The 19717-nt window shown below is 42.1% G+C and overlaps 1 protein-coding gene across 7 annotated transcripts in view; it reads left to right on the top strand.

Moving 5' to 3' along the window:
- The window catches only part of MCF2 (MCF.2 cell line derived transforming sequence), a 209828-nt gene that overhangs the window by 129778 nt on the left and 60333 nt on the right, over nucleotides 1-19717 (top strand). For all 7 annotated transcript variants that reach the window (XM_068250993.1, XM_068250996.1, XM_068250992.1 and 4 more), the window contains one exon: nucleotides 17096-17184. In XM_068250993.1, the coding sequence (XP_068107094.1) occupies nucleotides 17096-17184 (89 nt within the window). The remainder of the gene's footprint in view (nucleotides 1-17095; nucleotides 17185-19717) is intronic.

Raw genomic sequence — 19717 nt, 5'->3', positions numbered from 1 at the left:
GTTTTTAAGGCCATTCGGAGGCGGCCTGGTGATGCGCTGATCCACCTTTTGCGCAATTTTCAATTTTTCGATTTTACTTGATTGGCCGCACCCAGGCTATGCATATACATAGGTTAGGATTTAGTTAGTGTTAGGTCCCCTCCCATCAAGGATGACTTCTCCGCAGTGGGAGGGACGAGTACTTAACAAGTTGCATGTAAGCTGTTACAGGAAACCAACATCCTCCAGTGGTAGACAGGTCATGTGTATGCTAGGTGTGTATTTTATCCCACACGTGGGGCTTGCACTCTTTTGCAGGTAGGCACTTGCCTGTTTTTAAGTAGCGCTGTTCATTTCCTTGCCATGAGTCAACAGGAATAAAGTCTGAAGAATGCTTACTAGCTAAAAGCTTACTGTTTTTCTTTTAAATTAGCCAATACATTGTATTATCCTGAGTCAAAACTTGCTGTCTGTAAAATACAAGCTCTAGTCTGCAACAATGCGTAGCTACTAAGATAAGATATTACACACAGTGTTTCTCTCCCTCCTGCCTCGGGAGCAGCTTGCTAGCAAGTAAGGATTAAAGCATGCCAGCCAATTAGCCAAGTACTGTACATCTGTAGGTAACTGTTCTTCCATAATAGCACCATCATTTGGACAATCTACTCTTGTCAAAAGCCTCTGAGTTCTTTTTGTGATATTTACATTTGGTTCCTATCATTGCTGTATTAGTTAGTCTTTATTTTATCACGTGAGTTAGGCAAAAAATATCTAAAGCTTGCCATACAAACATTGATTTTGATTCCAGCACATCAACTAATATTAATGTGTTAGGACTGTTCTCCCATCCCATGCTGTGACTCAACCTCCATAACAGGCTAGAGAAACAAAATTCAGGGTCAAACAGGAAATGAGAGAACTCTAATACAGTAATTTGTGCACCAGAATTTCAGGATCATTCCCTCCCCAGTCACGGAATTATCTGCCCATTTTCAACACTTTTTCAGTTTAAATGATGGCGTCATACCGGTTCTACTAGCTGGATTTAGTGTCTCTGTGAATTCAGCACCAGTGGCAGGAAGCTGAGCAGAGACAGAAGTAGCTACTAATGACACTTTAGCGCTGTATTCTACTGTCGCCAACAAGTGAGATGCAGAATAATTTGCGGGGTGTAGAAAATGTCATGGTCTGAAATAATAATAGACAGAGATACAAGACAGGGCCGGTTCTAGACAGGCACATATGAGGGGGCAGTGAAAAATGGGTAAGGGGCATCATGAATGGGGAAATTTGCGCTGCGGCAAAACAATGGGCGTGGTCATGATGGCATGTGGGTGGGGCTAACTGTAATGTAGTTATACCAGCTAATGTAATTCCATAAAAAAATATGAAGTAAATGCACATAATGACAGACAGCGTTCCCCCAGTAAATACATGTAATGACAGACAGCCTTTCACCAGTAAATGCACATAAGGACAGACAGGTGTATATGTCCCCAGTATATGTAGCCAGGCGTATATGCACCCAGTATATGTAACCAGGTGTATATGCGCCCAGTATATGTAGCCAGGTGTATATGTCCCCAGTATATGTAGCCAGGTGTATATATGTCCCCAGTATTTGTAGCCAGGGGTCTATGTGTCCCCAGTATATGTAGCCAGAGGTATATGTCCCCAGTATATGTAGCCAGGTGTATATGTACCCAGGTCTATAGGTGTCCCCAGTAGATGTGGTCAGGACTTACCGTGTCCCGACTCCCCAGTATAGCCAGGTGTATAGATGTCCCCAGGTGGGGTGGCAGAGGAGTCTGAGAGAAAAGAGGAAGCTGTGGGCACAGTGGGGTAGGGGGTTAGTATCCCCCTCCTTCCCTCACCTTGGGGCTCCCCCTCTCTCTCGCTTTCTCCTCCAGATATCAGCAGGTGGCAGCGGCGGTAGAACACTTCCTCGCTTCCCAGCGCGGGAGAGCGAGAGATCGAGAGATCTGTGCGCCGCTGCCACTACTCTTGTCTAGTCTAGACCAGAGTAGAGGTGCACAGATCTCTCACTCTCCCGCGCTGGGAAGCGAGGAAGTGTTCTACCGCCGCTGCCACCTGCCAGCCGCTGATATCTGGAGGAGTAAGCAAGAGAGAGGGGAGCCCCAAGGTGAGGGAAGGGGGGGGGAGGCTTCCTCCCTTCCCCGCTATGCCCACAGCTTCCTCTTCTCTCTCCCCTGCCACCCCTGTTTGAGGGGGAAGAGAAATTATTTAAGGGGGGCTTGCCCAAGATAAGAAGAAAAACGGAAAGAGAAGAGATGTACACCCACTTTTTAGTATGCTGATTATTCGTTTCAAGTCCACAAGTACAGATTTCTTACCTTACAGGTCCTTCTTTCCTAACTAAATGAGAAATTAGACTTTGAGATTGCATTAAGCAGAAAGATTTTAGAGAGTCTATATGCATCTGAGCTTATTTCTGTCTAATCTCGAGGAGCTGTAGTAAATCCCGCAGATTAGCCTTTCCTGACAAATCAAGCCCGGTAAGTCCCTTAATTGGTCGAATCTCATGATGCTTAGAGGCATAATTGGTCAAGTTCCCCTCTTACCTTTTTATTGGCTTAATATACAGTACTTATTTAATATATGTATCTTATGGTTTTAATTAAGGGTTGCATATTATTTCTAAACATTCTATGCAGTATCTTCTGGTTCCAAGAATGAGCTGTACCACTGGATCTCAGAGGTCCAGCTCATTTCAAGGCTAATCCACACTTTAGATGTAATCATATCTTTTATTCTCCAGGACAAAATCCTACTTAGATGATCTGCTTGGTAATATGTCCCAGACCCCCAGATCTCTTATCTCTGGCTGGCTCATGTACAATAACTGATCCGAGGTCTTTTATTATACCAAATAAACATCTGGAATGTTCTGTGGCAATCACTAAACCTTTGGTTCAGATTAGATCCTGGCAGATGTTGAAAAAGGAATAATCGTTTGGGTGCAATCATCATTTGAATAATAGACACTGTTAAAACAGGGCCGATCCCAACTATTTAATTAATTTTTAACAAATTTAAAAAAAAAAATTCATAGTGGAGTTTGAAAAACGTGTTAAGGGTTTTTACAGATTTTCATTCCAAGATTTTTAAAGTGTACCTGAGATGCACTATTCAGCTCTTCTGCACATACACGGCCCCTCCACGCATGCGCAGTAGAGCCCGACTGGTGCGGCTGAGCCAAATTACCTGGGCTGATTGCTGCCAAACGGAGGCACTCGGGAGGATGGGGTGGAATGCATTGGTGCTCATGGGGCTGGAGAAAACCCCGGGTAAGTATCAAATCTTTAACTAAGGCTAAGTGTAACGATTGTGGAACTTTCTCCGTGATCAGCGCACAACGCGTGCGCTGACACGGCGGAAATCCTCCACAAGCGTATATTTGCAGGCACCCAGCAAAAGGTGCTACGCACCTGTAGAGGGAAATTCCTGTCGGCAGATGGCACTGGGGAGTGCAGAGGAACCAATCCTCTGTACCTCCACAAGTGCCAGACAGGAATTGTACGAAGCGCAGAACACAATCGCAAGTGAGGCGATTGCGAATGAGATTGAGCAAAGGGACAGGTTGTATGTGTGTGCGCCAATCCAGTCGCCACCCCGCGACCGCGCACACACAACAGCAGATATGAAATAGGAACGCGATCGCGAGAGGTGCGATCGCCAGACGTGACACAAGGCAGATCAGAATAGAATACGAGGGTAGCAAAGGCACAGCAAATAATACAATAAGGAGATACGGAAAATAACAAACGCTAGCTAACCGCGAACACCGCACTCATTCGCAACAGTGCACGCGGTTATGCGCGGTCTCCACGTGATAAGCACAATAGAGACAAGCACGCCTAACTAACCATCGACAGACAAACATGAAACAGAGGACGCGAGCGCTTGCTTAACGGTTACCTCACCGAGCCTCCAGCAAGCGTAGCAGACAAGACAGACACACGAAAACAGGGACAAGCGAGAGATAGGATCCACAGCACTAGCAAAAAGTGGCTAGCGCGATCCAGGTACAGAGTAGCAGAACAGAAGGATCCCCAGTGCTAGCGAAAAGTAGCTAGCGCGATCCCAGAAGACAGAACAGAAGGATCCCCAGCGCTAGCGAAAAGTAGCTAGCGCGATCCCAGGAGACAGAACAGAAGAGATAGCTGGTAGCAACCGCTGCACCAGCTATACTCCAAGAACAGAGATCAGAACCATTTCCTGTCGACCACCTTTGGGACAGGACAATGGCAACAGGCAAGACAAGACAGAACAGGCAATACAGATAATACAACTGGGCTAGAAGGGGAGCCTAAAGCAACCCCCAGGAATTAACTATACTGGATAGCAATGGCTGACACTCCAGCAGTGTCCATCAGGATCAGACCATGGAAAGGAAATGACCAGCAAAGCCTTCTGGGAAACATAAAGCTCTTATAGTGCCAGTTATCAAAGAAGGCAGGTAGGGAATTTGCATAACGAATGTATGCAAATTCCCCAGCAAGAGAACAGACCAGAAACTTGCAATGGAAAGACAGGTCTCTGTTCCAGAGACCTGCAGCCCACAGACTAGAGGAATGGACAAACAGCTGTCTGCCTGTGCAGCCAGCTGAGCGGATCATCACACTAAGCCCATCTCAGGGTAACTTTAATGTAGGTAGTATGCCAGCACAAATTGTATTTTTCATTAATGCAGTTCTATCATTAGTTAAAGGAGTACAATCAAAGTCTAGGAACAACGTTTTCTCTATATTAATTTTAAATATGTGACTAAATTTAATTTAATGAAAGACTTACTAGGTTCAGTGAGTACAAGCACAAGATAACCTTCATACGCTATCACCTTGATTTCTGACGAGTTATAGGGAAAGCTAGGGGCTCCGCTGTTTTGTAGATCCTGGATAACCAGGTTAAATATAACCAGGTTAAATATGTAAGGTGACAGGGGACAACCCTGCCTAACCCCTAAGGGCCTGTTTCCACTACACGCAGATTGGATGCAGAAAAACTGACTCCAATGAATGCCTATGGGCCTGTTTCCACTAAACGTGATATTTCTGAAGCAGATTTTCCCATAGACATTCATTGGAGTCAGTTTTTCTGCATCCAATCTGGGTGTAGTGGAAACAGGCCCTAAAGACTGGAAAAATGTCCAGAGTTAATACCATTAATTTTAATAAAAGCTGACTCAATTAAATAAACCTCTAGATATGTTCTATTATCATATCCCCCAAATCCCATTTTTGAATACTTTTAAAAAGGACATGCCTAGAAACTCTAGCAAAATCATTTTCAATGTCCAGGCTTACTAAGATCGATTCCCTTTTTGGATTCTTGACAGTTTATAGATAAAGCCATAAATTGTAAAAATATTATCCTGGGCTTGTCAACCAGACTTTTGTGTTTCTACAAGATTATCCATCAGGCTAGGTTCACAGTGGTCAGTTGCATGACACACATAATACATAATGAGTGTGAACTGCAGAAGAGACTGGACATAGACTTTAATACAAAGCCAGTTAGAATAACACGATCAGTTACAACTCAGAACTGAGAACAGCTCCATAGAATTGTATGGGCAGTGAGTTAACATGCAGAATTATTCTGCAACGCAACTGAGCACTGTGAACTAGTCCTGACAATTTCTAAAGTGGCTAAAATAATTTTAGAATATAATTTTTACATTAATATTTATAATAGAAATTGGCCACTGGTTTTCATACACTGTCCGTGGCTTGCCCTCTTTATGAATCGAAGTGTTTGTATTTGGAAGGAAGGAAAAGGTTGTAGGAGCCTGAGTACTATAAGTTGTATCAGGGTTGAGCTTGTTCTGATGAAAAGGTTTTGTAAAATTATTTGGCTAAATTGTTTTTCAGGAAAAAGACTTTCACTGGAAATGTAGCTAGAACCTGCCTCCGTATATTCTCAGTGATTTATAGGGGCATCCAAAACCGACATAACAGTGTTATCCTTTTTCGGACGTTTACTATCTCATTCTTCAGTAATAGATGTGTCACTAGTGTAGCGTACTCTGTAGAATTTATGAAAAGCATTAGCTATATATTTTTTGTACTATAAGCCCAGTTACCATCTATTTTTTTGATCTTTGTAATAAATGTATCTGCTTTTTCTTTTTGAATTGTTCGGCTAAGAATTTTCCAGGTCTATCAGCTTCTAACAGATAAGAATTTTGTCATTTTTATATTGCTTATTGCATTTCTTTGATCTAAGTTCATCCCTGGTGAAGGAATAAGTTGCCTGTATGTTGTAATTGAGAAATCCTTTATGTTTAATTTCAAGTGACCGTATTGATTTCAATACATTTAGAATCTTTATTTATCTTTTTTTGTTTTTCCCGCTTTTGTGTTTCCTGAAAATCCCTCAGAGGACACATGTTAGTGTATCGTGCAAGGTAGATTCACTGGCCTCTAAGGTTCTGTTCTCTATGAAAATTAATAATAGTTGAATTAAACGTAATTTAGTGCTCTGGGATCAGTAAGTAAGGCCATATTAAAGGGTACCTGTAACCACTGTTTAGTTAATTTGTTTCCCACATTGGTATGTGCCTTGAAGGCTGATACACGGATCTGCTGTGTCAATTTCCATCTGCAACCATGGCTGGTTCCCTTATTCTCCGGGTAAATTCTTTGACAAAAATGTTAAATACAGAGAAATGGGAAGAGGCTTTGTTCTACACTCTATCCTGCCCGGTCACCGCCCATCTCAGCCTTCTCTCCAACCTCTCTTCTCACAATGCTGGCCCCTCTGTGCTTGCTTCTGTGTGTGGCTGGCTCAGAGCGCAGAGATTGATCCGGGACATGCTGGTGCAGAGAGCGCAAGGAGTCAGCAAGCAATAAAGGGGCCATGCCGCAATGCCATGGAAGTAATTTTTCTAATGGCAATAAAAACAAGAAAACAGCGTCGGGGAGCACCAACATTCAGAAAAATTAGGTCAGGGAAAAAATACTGATTATTTCCATGTGTTTATTTATTTTGGGTTCAAATGTTAAAGGTGTCCTTTAAGTTTCTAGTATTTGATTTTAGGTGCTTATAACACTCAAATTAAATGTGACAGCTACAGGAGCGTAGTCCGAAATCGAGAATCTGGTCCAAAAAAATTGCTTTATCCTAGAATAGGTTTGATGGGCTTTGTAAAAGAAAGAAAAATAATTTTCTATTCTCCAAATACCAGCAAGTTTATTTACATGAAATGGCCTATTTAGTTTATTTAAAGATTTAGTCGAAATAGCAGGATTTCCTTAAAATCATCCGTTAGGTTTCCCTCTGCCCATGTCTTTGATCTTATCAAGGATAGAACATATAAAATGTTTTTGGGCAGTATTGGGCACATAGATACTAGCCATTGTGACCTCAATACCACATATTTTTTTCGCCAAAATGATTGCTTTATTGTGAAAATATGATTTTTCTATTAAAATATCTAACTTTGAGTATTGTAAAATAGCTACTCCTGCCACTATTTTCTCAGTATTAGGATTCAGTATCCATTTATGTACTTTATCAAAATAGTCAGGAACCTTTTCTGAAGTGTGTTTCCTGAAGAAAAGTGATAATCTGCTGTATTCATTTTTAATTCAGCCAGTATCCTACTAATTTTTTTGTCCCAAGTTCTCTCCCTTAAAGTGGACCCAAATTAAAAATACAAGATTTCAGAAATAAAATCTATTTTCTAAATCATAATAATAAATAGCAGCCTTTTTTCAGCTGCATGATGACAAATACAAATGATTTTACATTTATTGGAGGAACCCCTCCCTTCCTTTCATATTGCCGGGACAGAATCCGGCAAACTGGTGGAGTAGGTGGTGTCTGGAAAAGGAGGAATTGCTAATTGCTGCCACCTGTATAACCCTAGTTATGAAAAGAGAAGGGTGAAAAGCATGCACTGAAATGCTCATAGGCTTGAAGGAGTGTTTATTTATCTTTGTATGTGTCAGAGTGGTGCAAGTAAATATTTTGAATAAAAAAATGTTTGGTTTGGGTCCGCTTTAACACTGGATGTTATCACTTTAGCAGTGTACAGGAAGGGAGACCACACACACTGACACTGACTTGTACAACAATCTGAAAAGAAAAACCTCAGAGTATAGTTAAAATAATGTCTAACAAAAATAAGCCAGTGAACCTTCTGCAGGGAATTTTATGTTCTCCCAGAGAACCTTCACCCCTCCCTCATTGGACACTCCAGTTTCCACTCAAAAACATACTACTAATTAGTTTCCTCCAAAATGTGGCCTTAAACTTTTAGAAACATTAGCCTATTATCACTGTGGTGGGAATTAGATTGTAATTCTGGGAATACACGAGTCGTTTCTGAGCTGATTAGATGGTTAGATAGATAATTTCCGACATGTCCGATAACCGTTCGATCGTTTTGCCGCTCGATTTGTCATTGAAGTAAATTGAAAAAAAGATAAGAAAAATGAGCGGAAGATAAGAGAATCAAGTGGGAATCGAGTGGCAAAACGATCGGGCGCAGAATCGAGGACCAGAAACGACCCGTGTATTCCCTGCATTAGAGACAGTTAGTTACAAGCTCTGTACACACAACATAGGCATGCTGTGTACTGCATATACCGCAAAAATAATCTCTTACCCACCCCGTTTTGAAAGAACAGCCAAATGTTTGATTTCATGAGGGCAGCCATCTTTTTGGTTGAAAGGAAGTGACAGGGAGCATGAGGCACAGTTCCAACTGTCCTGTGCGCTGAGCACCTTTCCCAGTTGCTAGGCAACGAGAACAACAACATAGGAAATCCCATCATACTTTGCACAGCATCAGGGGAAAAATGCCCGGGCAGTTTTCTTTGATGGGGCGGAGCTTAGCTTCTGTATAGCTAATAATTATGCTTAGGTAATTAAAACAAAGCTCTGATGCTGTGAAACTGTTAAAGAAACACCAAGCCTTTTCAGTGCTGCTGAGTAGATTTTTAGTCTGGAGGTTCACTTTAAGCTATTTATTACCTATCTATTTTAATTAACATAGCTAATGTAACTTAATGACAGTATGTTTGTTTAGGCTGATGTTCCTCTTTAACATATGGTACACTGCCAGCAGTCATGTACACAACGCTAGTTGTGCTGTGTGTGCAACCTACAAAATTTAAAAGCGCACATATCGATTTCAGTAAGATTTTGTGAAGCAAACCCGTAACCAATTTTTAGAGAATGCTTTCATTGTTTGGATATACTTTACACTCTGTGCTTCATTAACACTTTTTGTAGTGTTTTTATGTGAATAGTGAATGAAATGACTGATTTAGCCTCATGCTGGATAGTGTACTGGTTAAAGGCTTAGCCTCTGAACAGGTTTGGCTGAAGCCAGCATCTGTTCTTTAAGGAGTCCCCTGGTAACACTTCTGGGTGGTCTGTTGAGCACGCCCTTAGTGGCTGCAGCTTTTAAGCACTTTGAGTCCAACAGAAGAAAAGCGCACTACAAATGTTAGCAATGTTAGTATTGTAATTATTTCATAATACCAGCATGTCAAGTCCAGCATCAATAGTATAATTGAGTACATATTGCCGGGTGACGCATGAGTTGGGTGCTGGGTGGTGGTGCCAATAGTATTAAAATATTGGTGCAATACACAGCACCCACTGTCACTTAAACCCTTCGCTGTAGATGCCTAACCCCCACCCATATTGCCTGACATTAACCACTCCTGTAGGTGTCTAACCCTACCCCACTCCCCCCATTCAGTAATTTTCTAAAAAGAACCACCCCTGCCTATTACCTAGCATCTCCCTCCCCCATAAGTGTGTAACCTTAACACATCCTACTGTCTAATGCTGGTTAGTCACACCAGGCACCCAATTATCAATAATTAATGAGGTTGAGGTTGACTTATATTTGAGGATATAGGGGTACCGTTCCTCGCTTCTGAAAGCCATACTTCCATCTTTGCTGCTAGAGGTCCATGCTTCACTGTCTTCTCATTCCTGGCAGCCATCTTCCCATCTTGAGAGCAGCACTGTACTCTCCTTTGACCTCTAGGTCAGTGTACAGAAAGGCCCTAATTGAAGAGTACCTGTTTTGAAATTAACAAAACGTTTAGTGTAATTCTGTATCTTAGAGCTGCAAGGATCGGCAAACGTCAGCTGCTGTAACTCACTCGTTCACTGGACGCCCATAAATCATTGGAGGTCTGAAACTCTGCACATAGCTTCGGAACATTTTGGATTAAAATGGCTGCTGCTGTCTTGACGATGACAATTTATGGGCAGCAGGTGAGTTACTGCCGCTGACAACCGCCCATCCTTGCAGCTCTGACACAGAGCTTTACATTAAGGGATTTTTCGCCCTTACAAAGTTATAACCTAGGTCCTCTTTAAAGTAAACCTGAAGCGAAGAAAAACTTATGATCTAATGAATTGGATATATAGTACGGATAATGAATAAAAAAAATTAAAAAATGATAGCAAAGAAAAAATGTCCCATGTTTTTATTTTTAGTTATATAGCTGTTTTTTAATAATATTGCGTCATTCTGTCACAGTTGCAGTTTTAAAACCACACTGTCTTTTAAACTATAAAACAAAGCAGAAATAATGACCCTTTGAACTGCGTACGTTAAAGAGGGGCGCTGGGAAAAAAGGGCGCCGGGTTTTTAACGATAAGCATGGATAACGTTTAAAAATGTATTGTACTGTATTTCGTTTAAAATTAATGTTTTTTAAAGTTATAAATCATTAAATAATGTGCATTAAATCGGCAATTGTAAAAACGTTAATCTTTCATTTAAATACTGAAACGTATAATAACGTTAAAAAAAAAAATTACTAAGTAACCCTCCCTGTACCTACCCCTAACCCCTAGACCCCCCTGTTGATGCCTAAACCTAAGACCCCCCCTGTTGGTGCCTAAGTAACCCTCCCTGTACCTACCCCTAACCCCTAGACCCCCTGTTAGTGCCTAAACCTAAGACCCCCCTGTTGGTGCCTAAACCTAAGACCCCCCTGTTGGTGCCTAAACCTAAGACCCCCCCTGTTGGTGCCTAAACCTAAGACCCCCCTGTTGGTGCCTAAACCTAAGACCCCCCTTTTGGTGCCTAAACCTAAGACCCCCTGTTGGTGCCTAAACCTAAGACCCCCCCTGTTGGTGCCTAAACCTAAGACCCCCCTGTTGGTGCCTAAACCTAAGACCCCCCTGTTGGTTTTTTCGTTTAAAAATAATGTAAAAAAAATGTACTGTTTTTCGTTTAAAAATAATGTTTGAAAAAAATATTGTACTGTTTTTCGTTTAAAAATAATATTTAAAAATGTATAAATCATTAAATAATGTGTAATCATGAGAAGCAGTAATAAAACATTAACCAGCTGAGCGGTCTGGACGAGCTCAGCTCGTCCAACACCGCCAGCGGCTGCCGCTCAGGCCCTGCTGGGTCGATTTTAACGAAATAAAAAGCAGCACACGCAGCCGGCACTTTGCCAGCCGCGTGTGCTGCCTGATCGCCGCCGCTCTGCGGCGATTCGCCGCGAGCAGCGGCGAAAGAGGGCCCCCCTAGCCGCCTGAGCCCAGCGTAGCCGGAACAAAAAGTTCCGGCCAGCGCTAAGGGCTGGATCGGAGGCGGCTGACGTCAGGACGTCGGCTGACGTCGATGACGTCACTCCGCTCGTCGCTATGGCGACGATATAAGCGAAACAAGGAAGGCCGCTCATTGCGGCCTTCCTTGTTTATTCTGGGCGCCGGAGGCGATCGGAAGATCGCCTCCGGAGCGCCCTCTAGTGGGCTTTCATGCAGCCAACTTTCAGTTGGCTGCATGAAATAGTTTTTTTTTTATTTAAAAAAAACCCTCCCGCAGCCACCCTGGCGATTTAATCAGAACGCCAGGGTGGTTAAGTCTCCGGGCGCCGCTTTTAAAACGTTATTTTTCACCGGCGCCCTTTTTTCCGATTGGGCGCCCATTAAACGATATTTATTATAGGAGTGAATGGCGGCGCCCGATTTGTCCACTAGCCTCAGGCGCCCGAATTTACTGTTTCCCTTTGAACTACCCTATAGTAAAACTTTATCGCAAGCAGTCTCTCACGGTTTCTTTGTTGTTTAAGTGCTTTAGAAAACGGGACAATATTCCAATGAATGGCTCAGAGAAGCTCTTTTGCATGGATAACAAGTGACGTTTTTTAACTCTTCCTGTACTGGAAAACAATATGAGACTATTTTCTTTGCTGCTAATGTTCTATTTCTTAGCTGTACTACACCTACAATTCATTATCGCATAAGTTTATGTTCGCCATAGGTTTGCTTTAACCTCCTTAGCGTACTCCCGAGTCAGGCTCGGGATGGAAATCCGCAGTTCAGAGCGTAATCCCGAGCCTGAGTGAGTTATATTTCTTGTTTTTAGGGTCTAAAAACTTGAGAAAAAAAATTGCACGGCTTTTAGTCCCTAAATCTGGAAGAAATCATAATGCCAGGGAGGTTAAAGGGATACTGTAGGGGGGTCAGGGGAAAATGAGTTGAACTTACCCGGGGCTTCTAACGGTCCCCCGCAGACATCCTGTGTTGGCGCAGCCACTCACCGATGCTCCGGCCCCGCCTCCGGTTCACTTCTGGAATTTCTGACTTTAAAGTCTGAAAACCACTGCGCCTGCGTTGCCGTGTCCTCGATCCCGCTGATGTCATCAAGAGCGCACAGCGCAGGCCCAGTATGGTCTGTGTCTGCGCAGTACACTCCTGGTGACATCAGCGGGAGTGAGGACACGGCAACGCAGGCGCAGTGGTTTTCTGACTTTAAAGTCAGAAATTCCAGAAGTGAACTGGAGGCGGGGCCGGCGCATCGGTAAGTAGCTGCGCGGGCACAGGATGTCTGTGGGGGACCATTAGAAGCCCCGGGTAAGTTCAGCTCATTTTCCCCAGACGCCCCTACAGTATCCCTTTAAGCAAATAGTGCCTAAATGGTGGGCAAGAGGCAGGATGTTCTGCACTTGTAATTAGCAGCCCCTGGATATATACAGCATTTGGAAAAAGATAGTTACCCCTTTTGTCTTTATGTATATATTGAAAATAGAAATACTCAAGGTTTTTCATTGCAAAACTGATTTATCTGAAGTAAACAGCTGCTCTGGTCCAGTGAGTGAGTGTACAGAACATTCTCTATTGTGGTGAAACAGGTGTTCTGTCACCAGGCAGGCATTGCTGCAATGCAGCACTTTACTGCTGCTTCTGATATGCAGAGGTGAGGCTGCAGTCTGTCCCTCGGAGGACATATCCATGAAGCTACAATCTCAAACCTAAATGTGTGAGGATTCTTCTATTACTCAGGTTCCTTGTTTACACTTAAAGTGGACCTGAACTAAAAAACTGATCATGCTTGCACTATAATTAACATTACATTTGAATATGGAATTCGGATTTTGTTATTCCAGTTATAAACATCCATTTATCTAACTGCAGGTTTAAAAAAGCAACTGTAGTAAAAATAACATAATGAATAAAATTGCTTTTTTTTTTCTTTGAATATTCATTTATAAATTATGTAGCCAGTATTTGCCCATAGTAAAAGCTTTCCTCTCCCCGATTTACATTCTGAAATTTATCGCTGGTGGTAACAGCTTTAGTTCTGCCAGGCGATGTGTGTGGAATGTTCATTACTGAGACTTCTATGTACAGAGGGAGATAATGCTTGCTTGGCATCTGGAAAACAGATGTTATTTCCCACAATGCAACGAAATTCACAGACAGAAACCAGGACCATGGCCCTGACATCACACTGGGGAAGGGGTTTCACCACAATATCAGCCACACCAGAAGTCTGCATAGCAACTATTACTTAGTAAAACTATTGGCTGAGGCAGCGCGGTGGCATAGTAGATAGCACTCTTGCCTTGCAACACTGGGTTTCCAATTCGTAACCCAAACAGGGCATGATCTGCACAGAGTTTGTATATTCTCCCCATGTCTACGTGGGTTTCCTCCAGGCACTCCAGTTTCCTCCCATGTCCCAAAAACATACAAATATGTTCAAAGGCTTTTCCCTAAAATTGGCCCTAGACTACAAGGGACATATGACTATCGTAGGGATTTGATTGTGAGCTCCTCTGAGGGACAGTTACATGTATAGCTTACATATATAGCTGGCTTGGTACATGCCTTACCTTATTAGAACTAAAGAAGTTGCTCTGTGAAAGTGAGGAAACATTTTATAGAACACAAAAAAGGGTGTCCAGTTTGAAGATACCTTTTTTTTTTTTTTGTATCATTAGAGCCAAATTACAGTCGAAATATCCTCCTACTACAACAGATTAGCCACACCATCATACTATCTAAAAGACAAACTCCTGTTTTTTTAAGTGTCTGAAATAGTTAATAGGTTTACTTTTTTTTTTTTTTTCCTGGAGCCTTATCATTGACTCAGCCGACTTATTATTTGATTGCTCAGTGCTGGCTTGTCTCTGGCACACAAAGAGCATCCCAGAAAAGTCTCTCAGAAGTAACATTGGGAAGGTAAACACCACTCTTTAAAATACTGTGCTGGGGCACAGTGCAATCATTTTATTATTTACAATTTATAATGTAATCAGTGGTGTAGCAAGAGGTTATGTGGATAGCAAAACTTTCATGGGGCCATCAGATGTAAGCACTCATGAGCAATGGAACCTGCCCCTATCCTATATGTGTGAGTTAGTTGGGCAATTTGTAATCTCATGCACTCTACACTGCATATAGTCTATGGGCACTGAGACAATATGAGAGGGTGTTGGAATACAAGAAAGTTAATAGTGAACACATCAGGTAACACCTGAGCCCCCTCTGCTCCAGGGCCCCATAGCATCTGCTACAGCTGCCATGGCTATTGCTACGCCCCTGAATGTAATTGAAAGATTCAGAGAATCCATAGAAATCTCAGCATGCAAGAGATGGAGCCCAAAGCCTATATTGGTTGGCTTTGATGTTTGGGCCCTTGGGTAGCACTGCCATCTGCCTTACAAACAGACACAATTTTGTATTGGATAACACTATATAGACTAAAGGGGCCCATACACTGGTCGATTTCAGCCATCGATCGATCAGAAATCGGTTCTATCAAATCTGTCGATCAATTTGCGGGCGATTTCAATTGATTCGATCTATCTGACAGGATGGAAAATCTAGGTTGATTTGCTGCTGACAGCTGATCGATGGCCCATAGAGTTGCATTGGGTCTAATGGTCCAATAATGCATTTAGATAGATTTCCAATAGATTTAATTCTGAAATCTATTGGAAATCTGTTCCTAGTGTGTGGCACAAATCAGATAGATTCCTGTCAGATGCGACTTGACAGGCATCTGACAGAAATCTATCTGATGGTCGAATCTGCTGCAAATCTATAAGTGTATGGCCACCTTTAGACTTCTGAAAACTAGTGTTAGTGAATGTGGTTTGTCACTGTATTAATACTGTACTATGTAAAGAGAAATCATAAGTAAACAAGATCCAACCTTGGGCTGGAGGTCATTTAAGATAAACCGTGGCACAGTGGAAAGCTCTCCTTTAATCTGCTGAATCAAAATGTTAAATTTGTTTTCGAATTCATGAGCGCTCATCCTCTGGGCTAAGGAGGAGAAAGATTAGAGTGGAGTTCAACATCCCGCATCTGCTGTGGCGTAAGTGAGAGGGAAATGGAGGCTAATATATTTATTTCCTTTTAAACAATGCAGATTGCCTGGTTGTCCTACTGAGCCGCTGTCTCTAATACCATTTTTACCGTTTATCATCAAATGCTTTTTAACCGGCTTGGTACAGCCAATAGTTAAAACAACGCAGCACTTGTGGCTGCCTAATCCTGATGTGGTGTAGTTTCAATGCCAGCGGCTCACGTGCCTGGGACGCAATAGCATGTCCTCGACGGCGGAGTTCCTTGCATTGGTCAGGTGCAGTTTTTTTATGACCGCCTAATCACTGTAAGCCAATCACAGTGATCAGAAAGTGTAAAATAAAAAAAAAATACTCTGGTCTTTTAACGGGGCAGAGCATATTGGTCCCAAATGGGTTAATCCAACAGCTAGGAAGAAAATACTTTTGATAGTAATTTTTCACCTACCTTTTAGTACTTTTTCAATTGCAGATTGCTGAAAAGTTATTTTAACCACTTCGCATCCAGACCTTGTTTCCCCCTTATGCACTAGAGCAGTTTTGATGTTTTAGCTATGTCCCTATTTAATCAGCAATAACTTTATCACTACTCATGACACCTAAATGATACATATATCGTTTTTTACAAGACAAACTGGACTTTTGTTGGGGGGTGTTTTGTCCCAAGAATAAAATTGTTTTCTATGCATTTTAATGGGAAAAAGAAGGGAAAAAATGAAAAAAATGCATTATTTCTAAATGTTTACCAATTCCAGTTTAAAAATATAAATTGCCACAGTAGATAAAACCATGCCACCAGTATTATGTCCCCCAGTACAGATAGCCAAATGTGTCCCCAGCATCAGGTTACCCCGTGTAACCAGATGTGTTCCCAGTGTCAGTCACCCCCAGTATTGCCAGATGTGTCCCTGCATTCGGCACCCCCAGTATAGATAGACAAATGTACCCTTAGGTTTACTGCCCCTCATTATAACCAAATGTGTCCCCAGGGTAGTAGTCCCCCATTATAGCCTATGTGCCCCCAGGATCAGCACGTACACCCAGGATTAGGTCCCCCACATTTATAGCCAGAGTGCAGAGCCGGGATTGGCTATTGCAAAGATTGCTCCTCCCCACCGGGGGGTTGGGGGGGGATGTCTCTAATTGGCTTAAAGGGAACATGTTCCGTTTCACCAATTAGAGCAGCAGCTGAAAGTGCAGGGGGTGCACATGGGAGCGCGCCCGATCAGGCACAGCTGGAATGCAGTGGGAAATCGTATATCTACGTCCTCATGGCTTTGATAAAGTCACAGAGGACGTAGATATACTGAACAGTATTGGTGGGATAAGTGGTTAAACAGAAGATGAAAAAAAAAATCTCCTAGAGGAAAGCTTACAATAAAAAGTGAATTGAATTAGGGCCAGCCTGTTTTATGAATGGGAATAGGAGGGTTTTACTATCATGTTATTTGAAGAGTTCTTTAAATAGTAATTTGGAATATATTGAAAGTCTTCCTGCCTTTCAGATTGAAGTGATGCATGACTATCAGGAGAAGAGAAATTCTTTACAATTTTATATATCTGAAAGTGAAGATAGCCTGGACATACTTAAAGGGTAAGTACTGAGCTACTTTCTGTTACGCCTGTGCTTATATAGATGTGTTCTGATCTTGCTTAAAGAGACTCTGTAACAAAAATTGCATCCTGTTTTTTATTATCCTACAAGTTCCAAAAGCTATTCTAATGTGTTCTGGCTTACTGCAGCACTTTGTACTATCACAGTCTCTGTAATAAATCAACTTATCTCTCTCTTGTCAGACTTGTCAGCCTGTGTCTGGAAGGCTGCCAAGTTCTTCAGTGTTGTGGTTCTGTGATGTATCTCCCCCCTCCCGGCCCCTCTCTGCACACTGCCTGTGTGTTGTTTAGATTAGAGCAGCTTCTCTCTTCTCTCTTATCTTTTACAAGCTGGATAAATCGTCCTCTGAGCTGGCTGGGCTTTCACATACTGAATAATTACAGACAAGGGCAAAGCTGTTTGCAGGAAGAAAAGAGCAGCCTGAAACTTCAGTGCATAAGAGATGCATGGGGAAAGAAACATACAAATGATCTCTTGAGATTCAAAAGGAAGGCTGTATACAGCCTGCTTGTGTATGGATGTATTTTCTATGTGTGGACATACTGTACATCAACCTACTTCCTGTTTTGGTGGCCATTTTGTTTGTTTATAAACAAACTTTTTAAAACTGTTTTTAACCACTTTTAATGCGGCGGGGAGCAGCAAAATTGTGACAGAGGGTAATAGGAGATGTCCCCTAACGCACTGGTATGTTTACTTTTGTGCGATTTTAACAATACAGATTCTCTTTAAAGGCTGTTTCACAACAAGAGTGATTTGCAGTACAAAATATCTGGAAAATAGCCAGTGCTTTTTGGTAAGCAACCGAAGCAGGTCATCTGGGCACACGCACAGAGATGCGTAGCGCTAAATGATGGCACAGCTATACCTGCAATGCTGTAGTCCGCACCTCCCGTAAGGGTAATTTGGGATTCTGAGGATCGCTGGATCGCAAATTACTTCTCCTTCCGTTGTTGTGACGACTCAGAGGGGGAATAGTATTTGACGCCAGCTGGTGATTCAATGGCAGCAGGGTGAGCCGTCATTCGGCTTGCCCTGTGCCCATCTGACCTTCCGGCATACTAATACGTACAGTATGCTGTGCAACAGCCCTAAACATCTTTATTATAGCAAGGACTATCTTACACTGTTAGGTTCAGGTAAACAATTGATATCCATATCTCCTACATCAACTACAAATTATTTGCACCTCTTTGACCATCCCTACTTATTACTATACTATAGTGAATTATAACATCCATGTATTCCAAGAGTTTACAAATCAAGTTGTGTGCCTAATTTCAGCATTAAAGGGGTACTTTACTGAAAAATAGTAGTATGGGGAAAAATAAATCAACACATTGCAAAGTGAGAAGTTATAAAATAGAAGAGAAATTATTGATATTCACCATATAATTTGTTCATATTGTATGATCCACAATGAGCCTGCAATATAATCAGCTTTACTACTGCCAGACATGAAAAAACTATACAGCACCAACTGCCATTATCTATAACCACACCCACTAACAAAGCGATAGGCTATAAGGTTGTTATACACACGCCGTACTTTAGCAAACGACGGGTCCATCAGACCCTCTTGCTGGGCGAACGTTCTGCCGACAGTAGCATGTGTGTACAAGCTGTCGGCAGACTGATAAGACTGTTTGTTTTTGACAGATCCGCTGAGAAGATCTGTCAAAAACAGTCTGATCAGTCTGCCGACAGCTTGTACACATGTGCTACTGTCGTCAGAACGTCCGCCCAGCGGGACAGTCTGACGGACCTGTCGTTTGCTAAAGTACGGCATGTGTACGCACCTTTAGGTTTGCCTGAAGTAAAATGTTTCCTGAATACTACATGCCTTATCACCTTGGTGATAACTTTAGAAACGTTATTGAAGAAAGGAAATAAGCTTAGTGAATTAAGGCCTTTGTTTCCTACAGTGCAACAAGGTTCACAGAAAGGAAAGTGAACATGGTCATGACATAACACTGTGGGAGGGGTTTAACCACAATATCAGCCACACAGACCCCCCTATGATTTATTTGAGTAATGGTAAAGATTTCTCAAGGGCAAGGGGGAATTGGTTACTGATTGGGATGAAGTTCAATCCTTGGTTAAAGAGGAGCTGTTCATAATACTATCTAAAAAAAACGAAACACATATATAAGTAGACAAATACTTGCTCTACTTACATATTTATTGCACTGTCCACTTTTTTATTTTAGTGATTTTTCTATAGTAGAAAAAAGAGAAAATACTTAACTGTGTCTATTTTGAAGCCAATCTTGATGTCATTTCCTCCCTTACTCTCCTCTGCCTGATTGTATATGCATTGCCCTCCCTCGTCCCAGTCTGTAGGCACTCCCACTCAGCTCTGCAATAGAAAATGCATTGTCTCAGCATGAAAAATATTGGCCAATCAGAGAGGAACAAAGGTGTGGGAGGGGAAAACAGGAGGAAAAGAGGCTTCAGCCAATCAAGCTGCATTAGGTAAAGAGAAATTGTGACCAAGAATTGAACTTCATCC

This window comes from Hyperolius riggenbachi, chromosome 8 (assembly GCF_040937935.1).
Source record: "Hyperolius riggenbachi isolate aHypRig1 chromosome 8, aHypRig1.pri, whole genome shotgun sequence".
NCBI lineage: Eukaryota > Metazoa > Chordata > Amphibia > Anura > Hyperoliidae > Hyperolius > Hyperolius riggenbachi.
This window is presented reverse-complemented; position numbering and strand designations above follow the sequence as displayed.